The sequence below is a fragment of the Terrapene carolina genome, unplaced genomic scaffold (genome assembly GCF_002925995.2).
Source record: "Terrapene carolina triunguis isolate 2854851 unplaced genomic scaffold, T_m_triunguis-2.0 Scaffold85, whole genome shotgun sequence".
Taxonomy (NCBI): domain Eukaryota; kingdom Metazoa; phylum Chordata; order Testudines; family Emydidae; genus Terrapene; species Terrapene triunguis.
The window spans coordinates 53919529-53937441 of record NW_020664436.1 but is presented as its reverse complement, the minus strand read 5'-3'; the positions used below and the strand labels follow the sequence as shown (position 1 = coordinate 53937441).

Genomic DNA, 17913 nt, shown 5'->3' with positions numbered 1-17913 from the left:
TTGTTGTTAAAGCAGAAAGATCTAAACCAGTGGTTCCCAAACTTGTTCCGCCGCTTGTGCAGGGAAAGCCCCTGGAGGGCCGGGCCGGTTTGTTTACCTGCTGCGTTCGCAGGTTCGGCCGATCGCGGCTCCCAGTGGCTGCAGTTCGCTGCTCCAGGCCAATGGGAGCTGTTGGAAGCGGCACGGGCTGAGGGACGTACTGGCCACCGCTTCCAGCAGCTCCCATTGGCCTGGAGCAGCAAACCGCGGCCACTGGGAGCCGCGATCGGCTGAACCTGCGGACGCGGCAGGTACACAAACCGCCCTGGCCTGCCAGGGGCTTTCCCTGGACAAGCAGTGGAGCAAGTTTGGGAACCACTGGTCTAAACTCTGCAGCCATTTTCATGCTGCCTAAAGTTGGTAATTCCTGTTTTTGACTTCATTTGTCATTTGTCATTCATTTGCCTTTCTGAATTAAGATTTTACTTAATTTTTTTAGCTTTACAGTGAAAAACACCCATTTGATTCAGGAACAGTTTTGCAGTGGGGGATTTTTCAAGAAACATTTAATGAGTCATCCTGCTTGTGACTGAGATATTTCTCTTGCTATTATTTTAATGGTGTTTTGAATCTTTGGAAGAAAAATATGATGCCCCATTAATTTTAACTTCATACTCTGTTACATTTTACAGAAATAGTTAAAGGAAGAATAATAATTGTTTCCATCACTTTTGGTAAATCTACTTGGATGAGGTTAAATTTCAACTGATATGCTATGTGTCTGAAGATGCTGTTTCTAGGTCCTCAAGATTAGATTTTAATGAAATTGATTATACTTGATGTGTTACAACTCTAAAGGTTATCAGTTTTGTATTAACTTTTTAGCATTATTCTTGCATGCAGCAAACCCAAATTCTTGCATGTAAGAATAACGTTATTTGATACTATTCAGAATGATATATTGAAGTTAATGGTGAGGATGACCACGGGATCAGAACTAGACTCCTTTTGAAAATTTATTTTTAACACTTTATTATCTAGAGAAGGAGGTGCGTAGCGACTTGTTGAAATCTGCCCTCAACAATTTATTTGCTGAATTAAAACTACCAAGGTTTGTGAAGAAGACAGGAAGAATCTAATTAAATTAAATTGTCAGCAAAATTATCAGATGAAATTTAATGTAGAAAAGTGAAAGGTAATGTACAGTAGGAAAAACAATTTAAACATTTCATATATATTAATGGGTTCATCACTAGATATGAGAGATCTAAAAGGAGTCTTCTTTAGCTTAATTAAAATATCTGATCTCTGTATCACACTGCTCAAAAGAGTTAATTTAGATACTTGGCTGTATTAAAACAGAAAAGAATAAACAAAACCTGAAAATCGAAGTCTGCAAATTGGTCGTACATCTACACCTTGTTTGTTGCATTTAATTTTGGTTACCTGAATTCAAGAGGGACATGGTAGGGATGGACTTCTCCCAGAGGCTCACAGACATACTTCTGTGTAACAATATTTTGCCTTTGGAATAGTATAGATTATGTAGAACAGTGGTTCTCAACCTTTCCTGAGTACTGTACCCCTTTCAGGAGTCTGATTTGTCTTGTGTACCACCAAATTTTACCTCACTTAAAAACGACTCGCTTACAAAATCAGACATAAAAATACAAAAGTATCACAGCACACCATTACTGAAAAATTGCTTACTTTCTCATTTTTACCATATAATTATAAAATAGATCATTTGGAATACTGTATAAATATTGTACTTACATTTCAGTGTATAATGTATAGAGCAGTATAAACGAGTCATTGTCCATATGAAATTTTAGTTTGGACTGACTTCACTAGTGTTTTTTATGTAGTCTGTTGTAAAATTGGGCAAATATCTAGATGAGTTGATATACCTCCTGAAAGACCTCTGGGTATCTCCAGGGGTACACGTACCCCTGGTTGAGAACCACGAGTGTAGAATGCTGACCCTCATAGCTGCTCTTGCCGTTCTTTCCCATTTCTGACTTTGGAACAGAGGGGCATCTCCATTCTTACTTCCCTGCTCATTCTCTGACAGTAAGGTTAGCTGTGGCTTGCCTCTGGACCTGGCTGTGGTCTGCCATCTTTGAAATTGACCTTGTTCACTAATAAACATCTGGGGTTTTGTTTGTTTTGAGCCAAGACAGTCTTGATAATAGCTTCCAAGTTGTGTAAGCATATATCTTCTGTATCCTGAAGGGCTTGTATTGTTATAACTGTGCTTGCATTTTTTTTCTTTTGCTGTCTATCAGGAAGGAATAAATTAAACTATTCACTGTCTTGAAAATTTTCCTGGAAACTATAATCAGAAACTGGGTAAACTGGTAATTGAAATGATGGACCACTCCATCCTTATAATTTGGACTTTTCCCCATTGGATAATTGCACTTTTCTCCAGTTTATGACATTAAGTATTATCTGTGCAGTCAATAAATTGCAATTATCTGGGATCACGTTCATCAACATTTTGTGTAACTGTGGAGCTACATATTTCATACCTTTTGAGAATTCAGTGAAAGTGTCATTTATTTGTGGGAATGTAAGTGCCAAATTGTGACAGTGGTGAAATACTAGTATAATCTTATTGCAGTGTAATTTATGATCAGACAGTGGGACATATTTTTTTTCAGATGACGTTAGACATTGCCTAGACGCTACTGGCTATGGAGAAACCGAAGCATCTTCCTTTACTAGGCATGTTATTTTTTCCCTTCTTTCTTTGCCATCACTCCCCTTCTGTTCTAATTTGTTACTTATTTATATGGTGCCACAGGAAGTACATGGCACATAAAGACAAGGCTCTCATGTAGGCCCTGATCATGAACGGTGCTGAACGCTCACAACTCTCATTGTTTTCATTGGGAGAGGGTGTTCAGCATCAATAAGGTTTTTAATATAAAGTGAGAGGCAAAGATTTGCATGTAAAGGGGTTTTCCTTTTTTAATCCAAAAGCAGACTCTTCTGTAATGAAAATTTGGCATGTGTGTGTGTACACACACACACACATATATATATCCATTTTACACAACTTTAATTTATAGATTTCAAAGTCATTTTGAGGTCTTTTAAATTGGTTCTTTTAGGTGATTTGCACAAGGGCTCGCTTGGCTGTAGTGTTTGATAGATGGTAATCTGTTTATAATTCACTTAGTTTAGTTCAAGAAATTACTCATTTTACCAAATACTCAAGATTATAGTAAATCAGCTATGTTTGATTTGATTTTCACTAATGTTATATTTAGGCTTTGTAGCAATTTTTCTAATAACCATGATGATTATTGTACTTTCATGTGCAGTAAAGACTGTTGGACAAAATTTATCATGCAAGCATTTCTTTATGTGTAGTTGCTGATAGAAGGAAAATATTAAGTTAATTTTTTTTTAACAAGCAGATTGACAGTATTTTAATAACAGTAAGTATCAATATTCTGTTTAAAGAAACTCCTAAAATATATCTGAAGAATGGGTACGATCTAACTTTCTCCTCAAATAGAAAAATCAGGAGTTGTAACTCAAATGGCCCAGCACATTATTTACTGAATACTCATCTGTGTGCTACATACAAGATCTTGGAAAAGCTGGCTGTAGTCCCTCATCCCCTACTGCATCACGAGGTTTATCATAGGCTGGTGGAGGAAGTTCTTGCAGAAGCCTCTAATTTAGGATGTTGACAGCACAACACTGGGGAAGAGTGAAGCACCTTAAACCAATGGTTCTCAACCAGGGGTACGTAGAAGTCTTCCAGGGGGGTACATCAACTCATCTAGATATTTGCCTAGTTTTACAACAGGCTACATAAAAAGCACTAGCAAAGTTAGCACAAACTAAAATTTCATATAGACAATGACTTGTTTATACTGCTGTATATACTATACACTGAAATGTAAATACAATATTTATATTCCAATTGATTTATTTTATAATTATATGGTAAAAACGAAAGTAATTGTTCAGTAATAGTGTGCTGTGAGTGACACTTGTATTTTTACGTCTGATTTTGTAATCAAGTAGTTTTTAAGTGAGATGAAACTTGGGGGTACGTAAGACAAATCAGACTCCTGAAAGGGGTACAGTAGTCTGGAAAGGTTGAGAGCAACTGCCTTAAACTGTTCCAGGAATTAGCATGCTTCTGCGGAGGACAAGCTACTACTGAGCTACTCTGGGATGTCCAGCCATACAATAATAACTCCCTTACTTCCTACCCACTTTGAGTTTACTCAGGCAGATTAACAAAACTCTATCAAGAAGATGATGAAACTTGTGTCTGCTTGCAGAGGTTTTTATGCAAACATCTGATTTTAGTGAGTTTGTTTTCTTCCTTGCTTGTATTGTGGGATAGAAAAACTATAATGACTAGTTTTGTTTTTGTGTATTTCTTGTCTCTCTTAGATTACAAGAGGTGTTCAGGCTGTCCAAGATATAGTTGTACAAAAGGATCACAGACTTTCCCAAGCAATGGTTCGTTATGGCTCTTTACATGTCACGCTGTTAGTGATGCATTTATCCAATGAAGAAGAAGTTGGCACGTAAGTGTTTTGCTGTTAAATTATGTACATTAAAAATCTATTTCTTTGGTTGTAGGGAAGTTCAGGGAAGAAGACCCCATTTTAATATACATGTATAAAGGGTAACAATTCTAAATTTCCTGAGACTGATCATATACCTGCACTTGGGAATGTTCAGAATAATATACTTTGGTGTATGCTTAACCCTTTAATTCTGAGTTGAAACTAAAGTGTGCAGTGGTCCCTGTGGGAGATGAAAGGGTTTCAGTTCTCTCACCACCTTACAATCCTTTATTTAGGCAGAGTTATCCATCCATGTCCAGTTCTGCAGCTCCTCCTTAGGCCTGGTTTTTCATCTCTCTTTCTGCTGTGAGTTAGCACAGGTAGTAGCTCCCCTCTGCTGGCTGACAGCTGCTTTTTGTTTTTCCTCTAGGTCAACCAACTTATGTAGTTAGTTGACTTTAGCTTCCCCAGTGCAGCCGGAGCCCGGGAGGGGAAGCGCCCAGCCGGGGGCGCAGGGTCTGGAGGTCTGGGGGCTGCCCGGCAAACCGTGAAGCCGCCAGGGGGAATCCGCCTGCAGCTCCCCCGAGACACCTCAGCTCTGTGCAGCTGAAGAGCGGAGCTGCCCGAGCGCTACCCGCTTCACGGTTTGCCGGGCAGCCCCCAGACCTCTAGACCCTGCGCCGCCGCCGGGCGCTTCCCCTCCCGGGCTCCGACTGCGCTGGGGAAGCGCCCGGCTGAGGGCACAGGGTCTGGAGGCTCCCCGGCAAACCGTGAAGCCGGTAGCGCTCGGGCAGCTGTTTCTCGTGGCTGGGAGGGAGGAGGGGGAATGCAGGGCGCTCAGGGGAGGGGGCAGAGTTGGGGCGGGGACTTTGGGGAAGGGGCAGGGAAGGGGTGGAGTTGGGGCGGGGAAGGGATGGGGCCCTGTGGAGTGTTCCCGTGGAGTGTCCTCTTTTTTTAATGTTTAAATATGGTAACTCTACTTCCATGACCTCCGTGACATCAACATAGCCTTATGCAAAAGGCCCTGCTCCCCTGATGGGAGAGATACAGAGGTAGCCAGCAGGAAAGAACAGCAGGGAGAACAGGCCAGTCTAGACCTGTTGGGCACCCTCTTATCCCCTCAAATCCTCTGTCCCCTGAAATACAAGAGCAGGAGCACATGAGCTTCCTCCTGCCCTGGGCAATGGCCCAAGGAGGCCATTGCTGCCTTAGGGCAGCTGCTGTTGTGTAGTGGAAGCATGCTCTCAATGACTCCAGGTGATTTCACATCCTGTTGACGTCAGCAGAATTGTTAATTGAGCTAAACTGTGAACGTTCAAGAAGTGGGGGCAATATGGGGTTAACTGCTAATTAGAGATTGATCCTGGAAGAGAGATGCAGAGAAAAAGGAGATAACTGGCATTAAAATAAAACAAAAGTTGAAAGTAATACAATATAATAGGAGGCATTAAAGCAAAATAAAAGTTTCTGTGAGATGGCTGGGGTGAAAGAAGGGCATGTTGGTTCAACAATAGCGGAACATATTGGTTGAGGTGTCTGTGCAGAGGGAAAAAAAATATGTTTCTAGGATGGGAATATGGCTTGAGGAAACCACAATTAAAAAATGTAACTGAAGTACCTTTGACTGTTGCTCACATGTTAACTGTCTCTTTCAGTTTACTTTGTCTAACTGCACTGTAGTCTCTTTGGACAAGGAATGTATGTTTTTTACATAGTTATATAGGTCCTACACAATGGGAGCTTGATCGTGAGTCGGTGATGTGGGCATTTAATAATAATGCTCTAGATTGCTTACAGTAGAGAATGAAGGTTTTTAGTTCTTTCCTGGATGTGTTCAAATCCATTCTTTCAAAAGATTAAAGAGTGAAAAGTTTAACTGTGCTTTCTTTGCTTTTATATACTTCACTAATTTCGTGTACAGAACACCACTAGATTTACAGAAAGAGACAAAGTGTTAAATAACTTTTAACAAGTTTGGTTTCAGCAAGGTACATCTTGGCCTTAAGTTGCTCTCACATCTCAATGTTACAGCAAACAATTGGTAACTGTTAAAAATAAAAGCATAGAATAGAGAAAAGAAAGACAAACAGATATACCCCATATCTGACCCCCTCAGCACGCATATACGAACAGTTGAAAGGATTCTAATTTGCTTTGCTTATATTAACTTTGTTTTTGTCAGAGACTTTTAAATTAACAATTTAGAAAAGAGCTGAGATCCATACTTAAATGTCATAATGTTTAGATTACATAATTCAGAAAAAACATGGACAGCTCCTAAAATCCGTTTTACATATTCCTAGAGGGATGTTTTGTTCCTGTCACTATTTCCTCACCCAGCTCTGAAATCTAGAGATCATTGTAAATTTCCTCTTTCATTATCTCTGGATGTTAATTGAACTGAGTTTAAAAATAGATAACAGTACCATGTAAGGGTAATCTTTTGTTTCAGTCAGAATAAGTCATATTTAAATGTTACTTGAAACACTTTATAAATGGAAAAATAGGAATATAGAGTCAAATCTTGCTTGTTCATTTATATTAATATTGAATTTTCTAGGAATATTTGCTTGGGTATAGTGACCAGGGGTTGTCCCATCCACTCTACACTTAGAGAGCAATTCGGAGAGCTATAAAAATGTTAAGGTAGGATACAGAAAAATGTTAAATTGGCTAGAAAACTGATTGGCTAGAAAACCAATTTATTAACTCCACCTATAGACAAACCAGAGGTGAAAGTAAGCCCTGGAATGGTGTACCGGCAAGAAGCAGCATCAGCGAGTTATATGGGCTTGTGGCTCCAACAGTATTGAGGGTCCACGAATGTTCGGGGCCGGGTCTCCCCCCTGGCCCCACCTGCTGCCCCCCGCGCCTTCCCTGAGTGCCCCCCGGCATCCCTTTGCTGCCCCCGTGCACCTCCCTGGGTCCTGGAGCAGAGCCTGTCTCTCCCTGTCCCCTGCAGCTCCAGGCTGCCTGCCTGCATTAACTGCCACTGCAGGGTCCTAGTGCCCCCCTGCACTACTGCCAGGACAGGCTGCCCTTCCCCCTCAGACCCTTTCATTTTCCGGTGGGACCCTCCACCAGTACAGCCACCCCTCCTGCCTGCAGTCACCGCTCTTGCCCCACACTGGGCAAGGGGCAGCCCCATCCCCCACCCCCAGTGAGGCTACAGTGAGGGGCAGCAGCAGGGGAGGAGGCACACATGTGATGGCAGCCCCCCCGGCATGGCACCCACCACAGGGGAGGCGAGGGAGATTCCTGGACCTGAGAGTGGCTCTAGGAGCACGTGCAGTGACAGTGGTGGGGGTGAGTGTGCTGCCAGGGGGAGAAGGGGGGTCCCTACCCTAGAGCTCGCTGCTGCTGGCGGGGAGAGGGCTGGGGGGAGTCCTCCTCTCTGGCTCCAGTCCCAGGGCAGCCTGCCTGCACTCCAAACTCATCCCCAGCCCTGCCCCACCCCAGAGCCCACACCCCCAGCCAGAGCCCTCATCCCCCGCACCCCAACCCTCTGTCCTAGCCCTGAGCCTCTCCAACACCCCAAACCCCTCATCTCCAGCCCCAGCCAGAGCCCTCATCCCCATGCACCCTAACCCTCTGCCTCAGCCCTGAGTCCCCTCCCACACCCCAAACTCCTCATCCCCAGCCACACCCCAAATCCACCCCAGCCTCACCCCACAGCCCTCACCCCTGCACCCCCTCCCTCCGCACCCCCTCTTATCCCCAAACTCCCTCCCAGAACCTGCATCCCCTCCATCTGCACCCCCCTCCGATCCCCAAACTCCCTCCCAAGGCCTGCACCCTGCACCACTACTACACCCCAGTCCCCTGCCCCAGCCCAGGGCCTGCACCCCAGACCTCCTCCCCCACCCAAACTCCCTCCCAGAGCCTTGGGCAGGTGGGGGGTGGAGTTTGGGGAGGGACAGAGTTTGGGCAGGGGCAGGTTCTGGGCACCACCAACATTTCTACAAACCTGCCACCCCTGCTGGCAAGAGCTGTTGCGCCATACCGGGGTGGACCGGCTTCCTCAGGCAGCAATTTAAAGGGCTGGAGCCCAGGGCCCTTTAAATTGCTGCCAGAGCCCCGCTGCCAGAGCCCTGGGGTAGCAGCGGCGGGGCTTGGGTGGCGATTTAAAGGGCCCAGGGCTCCTGCCGCCGCTACTGCCCCGGGCCCTTTAAATCGCCGCTGGAGCCCCACTGCCGCTACCCCAGGGCTCCGGGGACAATTTAAAGGGCCTGGGAGATAGAGGCAGTGAGATCCCCGGGCCTTTTAAATAGCCCCCAGAGCCTGCTGGAGCCCTGGGATAGCGGCGTCAGGGCTCTGGTGGCTATTGAAAGTGTTCGGGGCTTCCGCTGCCTCTACCACCCCAGGCCCTTTAAATAGCTGCCGCCGCTACCCCAGGGCTCCAGCAGCAGGGCTCCAGAGACAATTTAAAGAGCCCTGGAGCGGAGCGACAGGCGGAGCCCCGGGCCCTGCTGCTGGAGCCCCAGGGCTCTGTCGGCAATTTAAAGGGCCCGGGGCTCCGCTGCGGTAGCAGCAGCTAGAGCCCCAGGCCCTTTAAATCACCCCCTTTAAATCGCCTCCTAACCCCAGGGCTCCTAGCCACCTCTGCAGCTGGGAGCTCAGGGGGTGATTTAAAGGGCTCGGGGCTCCCAGCTGCTGCTATCACAGCCCTAGGCCTGGGGATTTAAAGGCCCCGCCTCTTCCGGTGGAGGCCATGCCTCTTCCTGTTGAGGCCCCGCCCCTCCTCAGGACTCCAGAGTACCGGCAAGTCCTTTAAGTTACTTTCACCCCTGAGACAAACACACACATTATAAAATCACATACAACTAATTCTTCAATGAGACAAAGCCAAACTGAAAAGACTCTGCTCTAATCCAAAACTGATCCTTCACAGCCTATCCATCAGGCAAAACCAGAGTCAATAGATGGGCTTGTGAGGTATATTCAGTTAATGGGGGACCCAGTACAACTGTTAAAGGCCCTCTTTTGAAAATTATGTATTACCAGTTCCCAGAAGCAAAAATCTAGAGACTGTCAGCTTGATGTCCCAGTTGATGTCAACTGTTTGCATAAGGCACAAAAAAAAAAAAGAGAGATCATGTCTAAGTAACCAGGACCTGAAACGAATTAGCAGCCACTAGCAGCCTGTGGAACAGTAGGCTAATATGCTTCATTTGTAATATCCTGCAAAGAAAGGCAGCTGAATCTGCACTTGCTGAAATTTGTGAGACATCTTCATGTATAGTTCCACGTAGAGCACATTGCAGTAATCCAGCCTGGTGGTAGAAAAGGCCTGAGTGACTAGGGAGGTGTACATGCATAAGGAACAGTCAGACCCCTTTGTCAAGCACAGATGAGTAAAAGTACGTTTGTCCACTGATCCTATCTGGGCATCCAGAAACTTACAGGTTTTATTCATATGGTGAAGGTTGCAAACTTCATTTTAAAAATTGGCAAGGATACCCTAATGAAAAGAACGTATCACATCTGCTGTTACCTTTAGATGTGTTCCTAATTCAGCCAACATCACTTTTTACCTGAACTAGGTTTCAGTCAACCATCTAATTCTCACCCAAGCCTTCAGTACCATAGAGACACTGGAAAAGTAGAGGGGAGTGCTGTTCAGATATGATTATAAGAATGTACACACACCGTGTGGGTAAGTGTATGTGTGGGCATAACGAATGAAATAACCTATTATACCTGATAAGATACGAAAGTTCTCAGTTGCCATGGTGATAGCTTGCTTATAAAAAGAATCATAGGGCTGGAAGGGACCTTGAGAAGTCATCTAGTCCAGTCCCCTGCACTCATGGCATGACTAAGTATTATCTAGACCAAATACTAAAGATAGAATCTACATCATTTATTTTGATCTATCAGTGCCTCTAAGGGTACACTGCAGACTCCTTACATCAGCGTATAGAGTACATACACTGCATGTCTTCCTAGCATGTGTATAAATAGCAGCGTAGACAGTGAGGGACTGCTTAGGTGAGTAAAGACATGCTTGAATCCTTAAGGTATATACCCTATGTGGCTCCTTATACATCCAAGCAATACCTCCCCTTTCTACACAGATACTTTTTAGCAGTGTTGTGACCTGCTGCTGGAGTCTTTCTCCACTGCTGGGAGTTGCCGAAGCCTTTCCCCTCCACAGGGAAACACTCCAGCAGGAGGGAAAGATATTAGCAGGGCAGAGGCAGAGGGGAAAGGATCTGTCAGCTCGCAGCTGCTGGAGCCTTTCCCTGCCACAGGGAGTTGCCAGAGGCTCTCTCTACCACAGTGAAAGACTCCAGCTGGGGGAAAAGCTCTGACGGCGTAGACAGTGTGGAGCTGCTAGAACTTTTTCTTGCTGCCTCCCCAGTGCCAGGGCCTTTCACTGATGTGTGTAGCTACACACTGCTTCATGGACACAGCCTGCTTTTTACTGCGGTGTGTAGCTACATGTACCCTACGCAGTGCCACAGTGGTGTGCAGTATAGACATAGCCTAAGAATGTATCTATTTTACAGGTAATTACTGCCATCTAGTGACTATAAAGTCAACATCCCATCAGTGAAGTAAAAGGTTAATATTTCATTGACAATAGCTAAGGAAAAAAATCATTGCAGTAGGTGGGCAATACCACATACAATACAACTTCCATCACTGAATTGTATGTCTTATTGGCATTAAATGGCACTAAAAATGTACTCGTTGATCTCTCTACCTCCTTGAATCTGAAGGTCATTTCAAGAGAAGTACAACCATTTCACATATACAAAAATATCTATTGAAAATGGTTATTAAAATGCTAACAGATCTTGTTTCTCAACTAAAGCATACATTTATTCTTATACCTGCATGCCACTTATCTCCTATTATCAACAAGATAAAGTAAGGAAAGTAATAGTGCTTCCTATCCCAAAGAATCCCAAAGTGCCTTGTAAATAGATTACAATGATATACAAACTGTTACAAAGGATCCTTTCAAGCATCCTTTCACTGGAGTGAAACACGGCATCTGTTTAACAGAACAGAGTAACGTTATGCAATAGTTTAGGATAGGAGGTGAAGTAAAATGCCATATTTAATTGAAATTTCAGGACAAATTAGGGAAGCAGAATGTTAAGTAGTAAAGTTGGAATTTGGCCAGTACACTGAAGATTTCTGGAAAGTTTGAGCAAAATAGCTCTTGAAAGAGTGAACAAAAATATTCTTCCCCCTGAGCAGCAATCTGGCAGGGGACTCCAATCTTCTGTGTGGGGTACCTAAAAAATGACTGTCCTTTGAAATTTCAGACTTAAATGAGCAGTGCATATTTAAAAAATACTAATTTTAAAAGAACAAACTTATGTTTGAAAATGCAGAGTTGCATATATACAGTAAGCAATTCTTATTAGATGTGATGCACAGGAGTTAAAAAGACATAATCTATTTGAAATCTAGTCTGTTTTAAAAAATGAGTTAAATAGTATTTTGTGATATTACACCTGTCATTATGTCCCCCAGACAATTTTTGTGGTTTTACATTTTTTAATTAAAAAAAAATTCTCTGTTGCTCTGTGAAAGAGACATAAAAATGGAAAAACTGACAAATTAGTCACAAAGGGAAACAATGAAAATGACAATACACAAAGTAAGCAAACTGAAAAAGAGAATTTTTTCCCTTTGATTGTTGAAACTGCCCTGTTGACTGTTAGTAAGTGACACAAGCTCAGTTAATTCAAAGCAAGGAGCAGAGCTGTAGCGCTAGAACAGAGACAGAAGAAGTTCAGTGTTAATGAGACTTCCTTAAAGATGTGCCCAATGCTTCGATTTTGTCACAGGAATTAATGTTGGCTAAGTACTGAACATGTGCATTTGAAAATTTTAAATTCTGTAGGCACACATTTATGCTCAAATCCTGGTCCCTTAGAGTTAGTGGGAGATTTGCCATTGACTTAAATGAGATCAGGATATTGCCTTTAAAGAGCAATGCAGTATGCATCTTTACACAACTAGTTATATGTTGAGTTTCAGAAACCGGTTATGAGACTCACATAGTCTCACCAGCTCTCGAATATCTTTGTTGTTCCCTCAATATGCATTTGAAGAATGTTTTTGATTGTGTGTGGCAATCAAAGACCTCACTGAGCCTACGATGCTTCCCCAACATCAGATCTCTGTTTAACAATCTGGGATTGCACTGCACTGATGCCAGGCTAGCCCAAGGTGTGGCCATGGTCAGTCATATTTACAGTACCATCGCCTGGGACCAGATCCTCAGGTGTAATCTGACATAGCTCTCTCTGGCAACCCCCACACTCTGCGCTATGCTGGGTTCTTAGCTTCCTCTTCCAGACAGTCTCAGGAAGGCCTCTGTTCTACTTCCTAGATACAGAGCCGTTTTTAACAACTGTGATTCCTTCTCCCTGGTTCCCAACCCTGGACTAATTAGCTGAGTCTCTTCTGGGCAGAAGGTTACACCTCTAACACCCTTGTTTCTGGAGAGTGTATGGTTAAGCGTAACCATGTGTTCCTGGAAAATAAATATTTTCTCAACAGCATCTACATTCTGATAGGGAGTTTTGACAGGGAAGGTGTATGAACAATAAGGAGTGGATACATTGGTAACCACTCACAAAACAAAATACTCTCCTCGAGGCTTTAATAAACGTTTGCTCTGTGACCTTGGGCAAGTCTGTCTCAGTTTCCTTTTCAATAAAATGGGGCAAATAATACTTATAGCACTGTTATAGGTATAAGATAACACAAAGGTGTTGTGAGGCTTAATTAATAAAATTTTGAGGTCCCTGAATGGAAGACATACAAAAAATTAAATTATTACTATATCAAAGAGATTTTTCTTCCCTTCACAGAGCAGTTGGTGCTCTTTTAGAAAGCAAAGATGCAGTAGAAGAACTCCTACAAGGAAAACATTTGGATTTATCATTTCAAGGAATTGATGATTTTAGAAATGAAGTTGTATTTGTGAAGTTTGCAGCGAGTCATCATACAGCCATGCTTACGGAGATATCAGGTAAAACTTGTTAATATCATTACAAAGTACTCAGAATGCTCTTCTAAGATCTTGCTAATATAGGACTATGTTATCCACTAAATGGGCAGTAATTACAATTGGAGCTTACACATTCTTCTGTTGGGAGGGCTGGCATTTCAGACCACAAAATTCATGGATTTTTTGAGCTCCATGGAGGCCCTCTGCCTCTGCAGTGGTTCGTGGCCCATCTTTGCACTGTCCATCCCAAAATCCATGTTTACTATCTGCCCTAGAACCACCCTCCTAAAGGAAGTTATCTACATCATGGAGGAGAAAGATAGGTAAGTTAACGTTGATTGAGTCAGGATTAATTTCCTTACAAGTTTCATGGGTTGGGTGTGTTGAGACAGTGCATCTCCATGGCTTCCCCCTTGATTCACCTCATTCCCCATGCTCATACCTGAAACCTCATGGAGTATCCTGAGAAGGCTGAAAAGGCAATAATATTCCCTCTCTCACTCTGGGTCATAGAACCATACGATTAGAAGGGATCACAAGGGTCATCTAGTCTAATCCTCTTCCCAGATCCAGGATTTATTGTGTCTAAACCATTCAAGACAGATGGCTATCCAGCCTCCTTTTGAAAACTTCCAGTGAAGGACCGCTCTAGGCAGTCTGTTCCATTGTGATTCTGTTACTAGGGTTAGGAAGTTTTTCCTGAGATTTAATCTAAATCTGCTGTGCTATAGTTTGAGCCCATTGTCTCTTGTCCGGCTCTCTGTGGCAAGAGAGAACTTTTCTTCATTATTTTTATGACAGCCTTTCAAATATTTGAAGACTGCTATCATGTCCCCTCTTAATCACCTCTTTTCCAAACTAAACATACCCAGTTCCTTCAGCCTTTGCTCATACGGCTTGCATTCCTTCCCTTTGATCATCTTTGTCACTCACCTCTGGATCCTTTCCAGTTTCTCTACATCCTTTCTCTACATTGGTGACCAAAATTGGACACCGTATTCCAGCTGAACCTAACCAGCACCAAGTAGAGCAGTACTATCACCTCCTGTGATTTGCATGCTATGCCTCTGTTAATGCAATCTAAAATTTCGTTTGCTTTTTTTTTGTAACAGCATCACATTGTTGACTCATGTTGAGATTGTGATCCAGCACAACTCCCAGATCCTTCTCAGCAGTGCTGCTGCCAAGCCAGTTTCCCCCTTCTGTATTTGTGCATTTGTTTTCTATTCTCTATAGCGCCTTACATTTGTCTTTGTTGAATTTCATTTTGTTGTCTATAGCCCAGTTCTCCATTTCATCAAATACTTATACCCTACCCTTGCTGTAATTGAGGGTATATCATCCATAATTAAACCCACTGGATTAGAAACAAACAACAAAAACAAATAGAAGGTCAAATGCAGACCCTCTTCCCATGGGTGTGAAAGTTCCCCAGCCAATGGGACATGGGCAGACCAGGAGAAGGGTGTGACCTGAGAATCTGCCTCACGAAGTGGGCATGGGGTGTGTGTAAAAGTCCCTGTCACTGTATTGGTCTCCCGGGGCACCCCCCGAAGTCATACAGCTTTTGGTCTTTGTTTCCAGGCAGCCAACACCACACCTCCATCCAAGGCTCTGCTCGCCTCCTAGGTCTGACACCAGCTGAGCTGGGCTTTTCCCTTTTACATCTTCCCTTCAGGCCTGACATGCCTTGCAGAGGTGGTAGGGCTGCTTGAGCCCAGTACAGTCTGTTAACCTCATCACATACACCCTGTCACAGTCCCACGTAGTTTCTTCAGTCTTTAGGCTGAAGGTAGCCTCTATGGAGGAGCTTTGGAGCCATGCTGCAGATTGTAGAGTGAGGATTCTTCCCTCCCCACCCCTCCATGTATCTGCTCAGCACCTAGTCTGGCTTCTCAGACTGAGTGCTGTGCTCAGAATTTGAATTTAAATAAAAACAGACATGGCAAACATAAATGTTGATTGTGTTCCTACTGCAAAGTGTTCTAGGCACATACCTTTTATATTTAAAAATAATGAATTTTAATAATTACTTGGAAGAAGTGTCAGGTATAGGTGTCAGCATTATTTTATGTTAGCAGCAGCATGATATTCTGGTTTTCATGGCAGTTGTGGGTTCATCATGAAATCCAAAAGATTGGAGTGTAGATATCACTACTGTTTTTCTTTTTCTAAATCTAACTCCAATGTATTTTAGAACAGAAAGGCCTGAAAGAAATAAAAAAAAAAAAATTAAGCTTATTTTGTGGCTCATTCTTTTTTTTTAGCCTATCTATAATGTATCTTAAGATCATTTAGCAGACCATGTTAGTAACTTCTTATGTCTGATTATGGAAAAAGCCCTACTGAAACTGTAACGATGCATTCTCTTTTCAAATTATTTAATTTAGATATTCATACACATTTTTAAATGCTTATTGAAAGCTCTAAATATCTATAAAAATATATATAAATACAAAAATAAACACAGCATTTACTCCAAAACAAAAAGAAATAAAACCATTCTGGCCACAAATCCCCATAATTGGTAACCACATCCTTGAAGTGTAGTGATACAATGCAATAACTGTACAATTGCTATTACTGTATTTTAGTATTCATGATCCCATAAGAACATAAGAATGGCCGTAATGGGTCAGACCAAAGGTCCATCTAGCCCAGTATCCTGTCTACCGACAGTGGCCAATGCCAGGTGCCCCAGAGGGAGTGAATCTAACAGGTAACGATCAAGTGATCTCTCTCCTGCCATCCATCTCCACCCTCTGACAAACAGAGGCTAGGGACACCATTCCTTACCCATCCTGGCTAATAGCCATTAATGGACTTAACCTCCATGAATTTATCTAGTTCTTTTTTAAACCCTGTTATAGTCCTAGCCTTCACAATCTCCTCAGGCAAGGAGTTCCACAAGTTGACTGTGCGCTGTGTGAAAAGGAACTTCCTTTTATTTGTTTTAAACCTGTTGCCCATTAATTTCATTTTGTGCCCCCTAGTTCTTATATTATGGGAAGAAGTAAATAACTTTTCCTTATTTACTTTCTCCACATCACTCATGATTTTATATACCTCTATCATATCCCCCCTTAGTCTCCCCTTTTCCAAGCTGAAAAGTCCTAGCCTCTTTAATCTCTCCTCATATGGGACCTGTTCCAAACCCCTAATCATTTTAGTTGCCCTTCTCTGAACCCAAGTTAGATTAAACTGATTTTGAAAGACACATTAGATTTTTTTGAAAATTTTCCTCATGATTTCACTGCAGAGTTAAGGTTGTTTGGACACCTTAACTTGTATTTCCATATACTGTACTTTTTAACATTTAACCTTAATTTTTTGTATTTTCTGGGTTTGCAATGCTTGTTTTGGGGAGAATTACAGCAATGTATTATATCCTAAATTGCTGATATGTACTGTCAACCTTTGAGGGGTCAGGAGAAGAGAGTGGGGATTTGGGGGGAGGAGAAGGAAGCAGAAATGTCCATAGGCCTCAGTAGAGGGTGGTGGGGAAAGGACTGTTTTTGGGGAAAGGAACCACATTAGAGAGAATGGCACTACATGAAGAAGAGATCTGTGCTGCAAGGACTTCCCTTGTATTGCAACCTCAGTGCATATTGTAGCAAAGGCAGCAGTACCATGGGGAGCCTTTCAAGCACTGGATGCCCAAGCTCACATGTGACCATGCAACCTGCAGCAGTAACAGATGGGGCCAAGTGATCTGCTACTGAGAACTTTTGACACGTGAGTCCAGTTTCTCTCATGTCACTGGCTCATTTCAACTAACAGAATTGTTGCATGCAGATTAGCTGTAGAGGAAGGGTTGAGTTTTCTCTAATGTCAAAATGGCTTCCCTTGAGAGTGACCTCAGCTGTCAACCTAGCCCTATTCGTATAATCCTAACAATTAAATATAGCAAATATAGCAATTGTTAATTGTTAGCTTCATTATAACCTGATTTTTTCAAATGTAGTTTGTGCATGAGATTTAATTAATCTTAACTATATGAACATTTTGAAGAGTCTTTTATTCTGATATTGAGATCATTTGGGGGGAAAAAGTTTGACACAAAGTGCTAACTTTCTTAAAGGACACATTCTCAAATGAATTTTAGTTCAAACAAATGAAAGTTTTTACTTGTAAAATCTCAGAAAATTCACTCTGGACTCTGTAATTCTGGGGAGGACACGTATTCTTAATAAATCACAGAGAGGTTGAATCCATGCTTTAAGTGCAAAACTCAACTCTGTTTTAACTATGGACCCACAACCACAACCCACTTCTTCGTAACAGCTATTGGCTTTGGCACATCAGATCAAACCTGTCATAAAATATAGTTCTTGAAGCTCAGTTAGTATGAGTGTATATCAAAAATAAGTGTAATATTAACTGAGTTCTGCTCTCCAGAAAAGCAACAGA

At 42.6% G+C, this 17913-nt stretch overlaps 1 protein-coding gene across 4 annotated transcripts in view; it reads left to right on the top strand.

Annotated features, from left to right (window-relative positions):
* The window catches only part of AKAP7 (A-kinase anchoring protein 7), a 134511-nt gene that overhangs the window by 18588 nt on the left and 98010 nt on the right, over positions 1-17913 (top strand). For all 4 annotated transcript variants that reach the window (XM_024208258.2, XM_024208260.2, XM_024208259.2 and 1 more), the window contains exons 4-5: positions 4405-4541; positions 13364-13524. In XM_024208258.2, coding sequence (XP_024064026.1) covers positions 4405-4541; positions 13364-13524 — 298 coding nt within the window. The remainder of the gene's footprint in view (positions 1-4404; positions 4542-13363; positions 13525-17913) is intronic.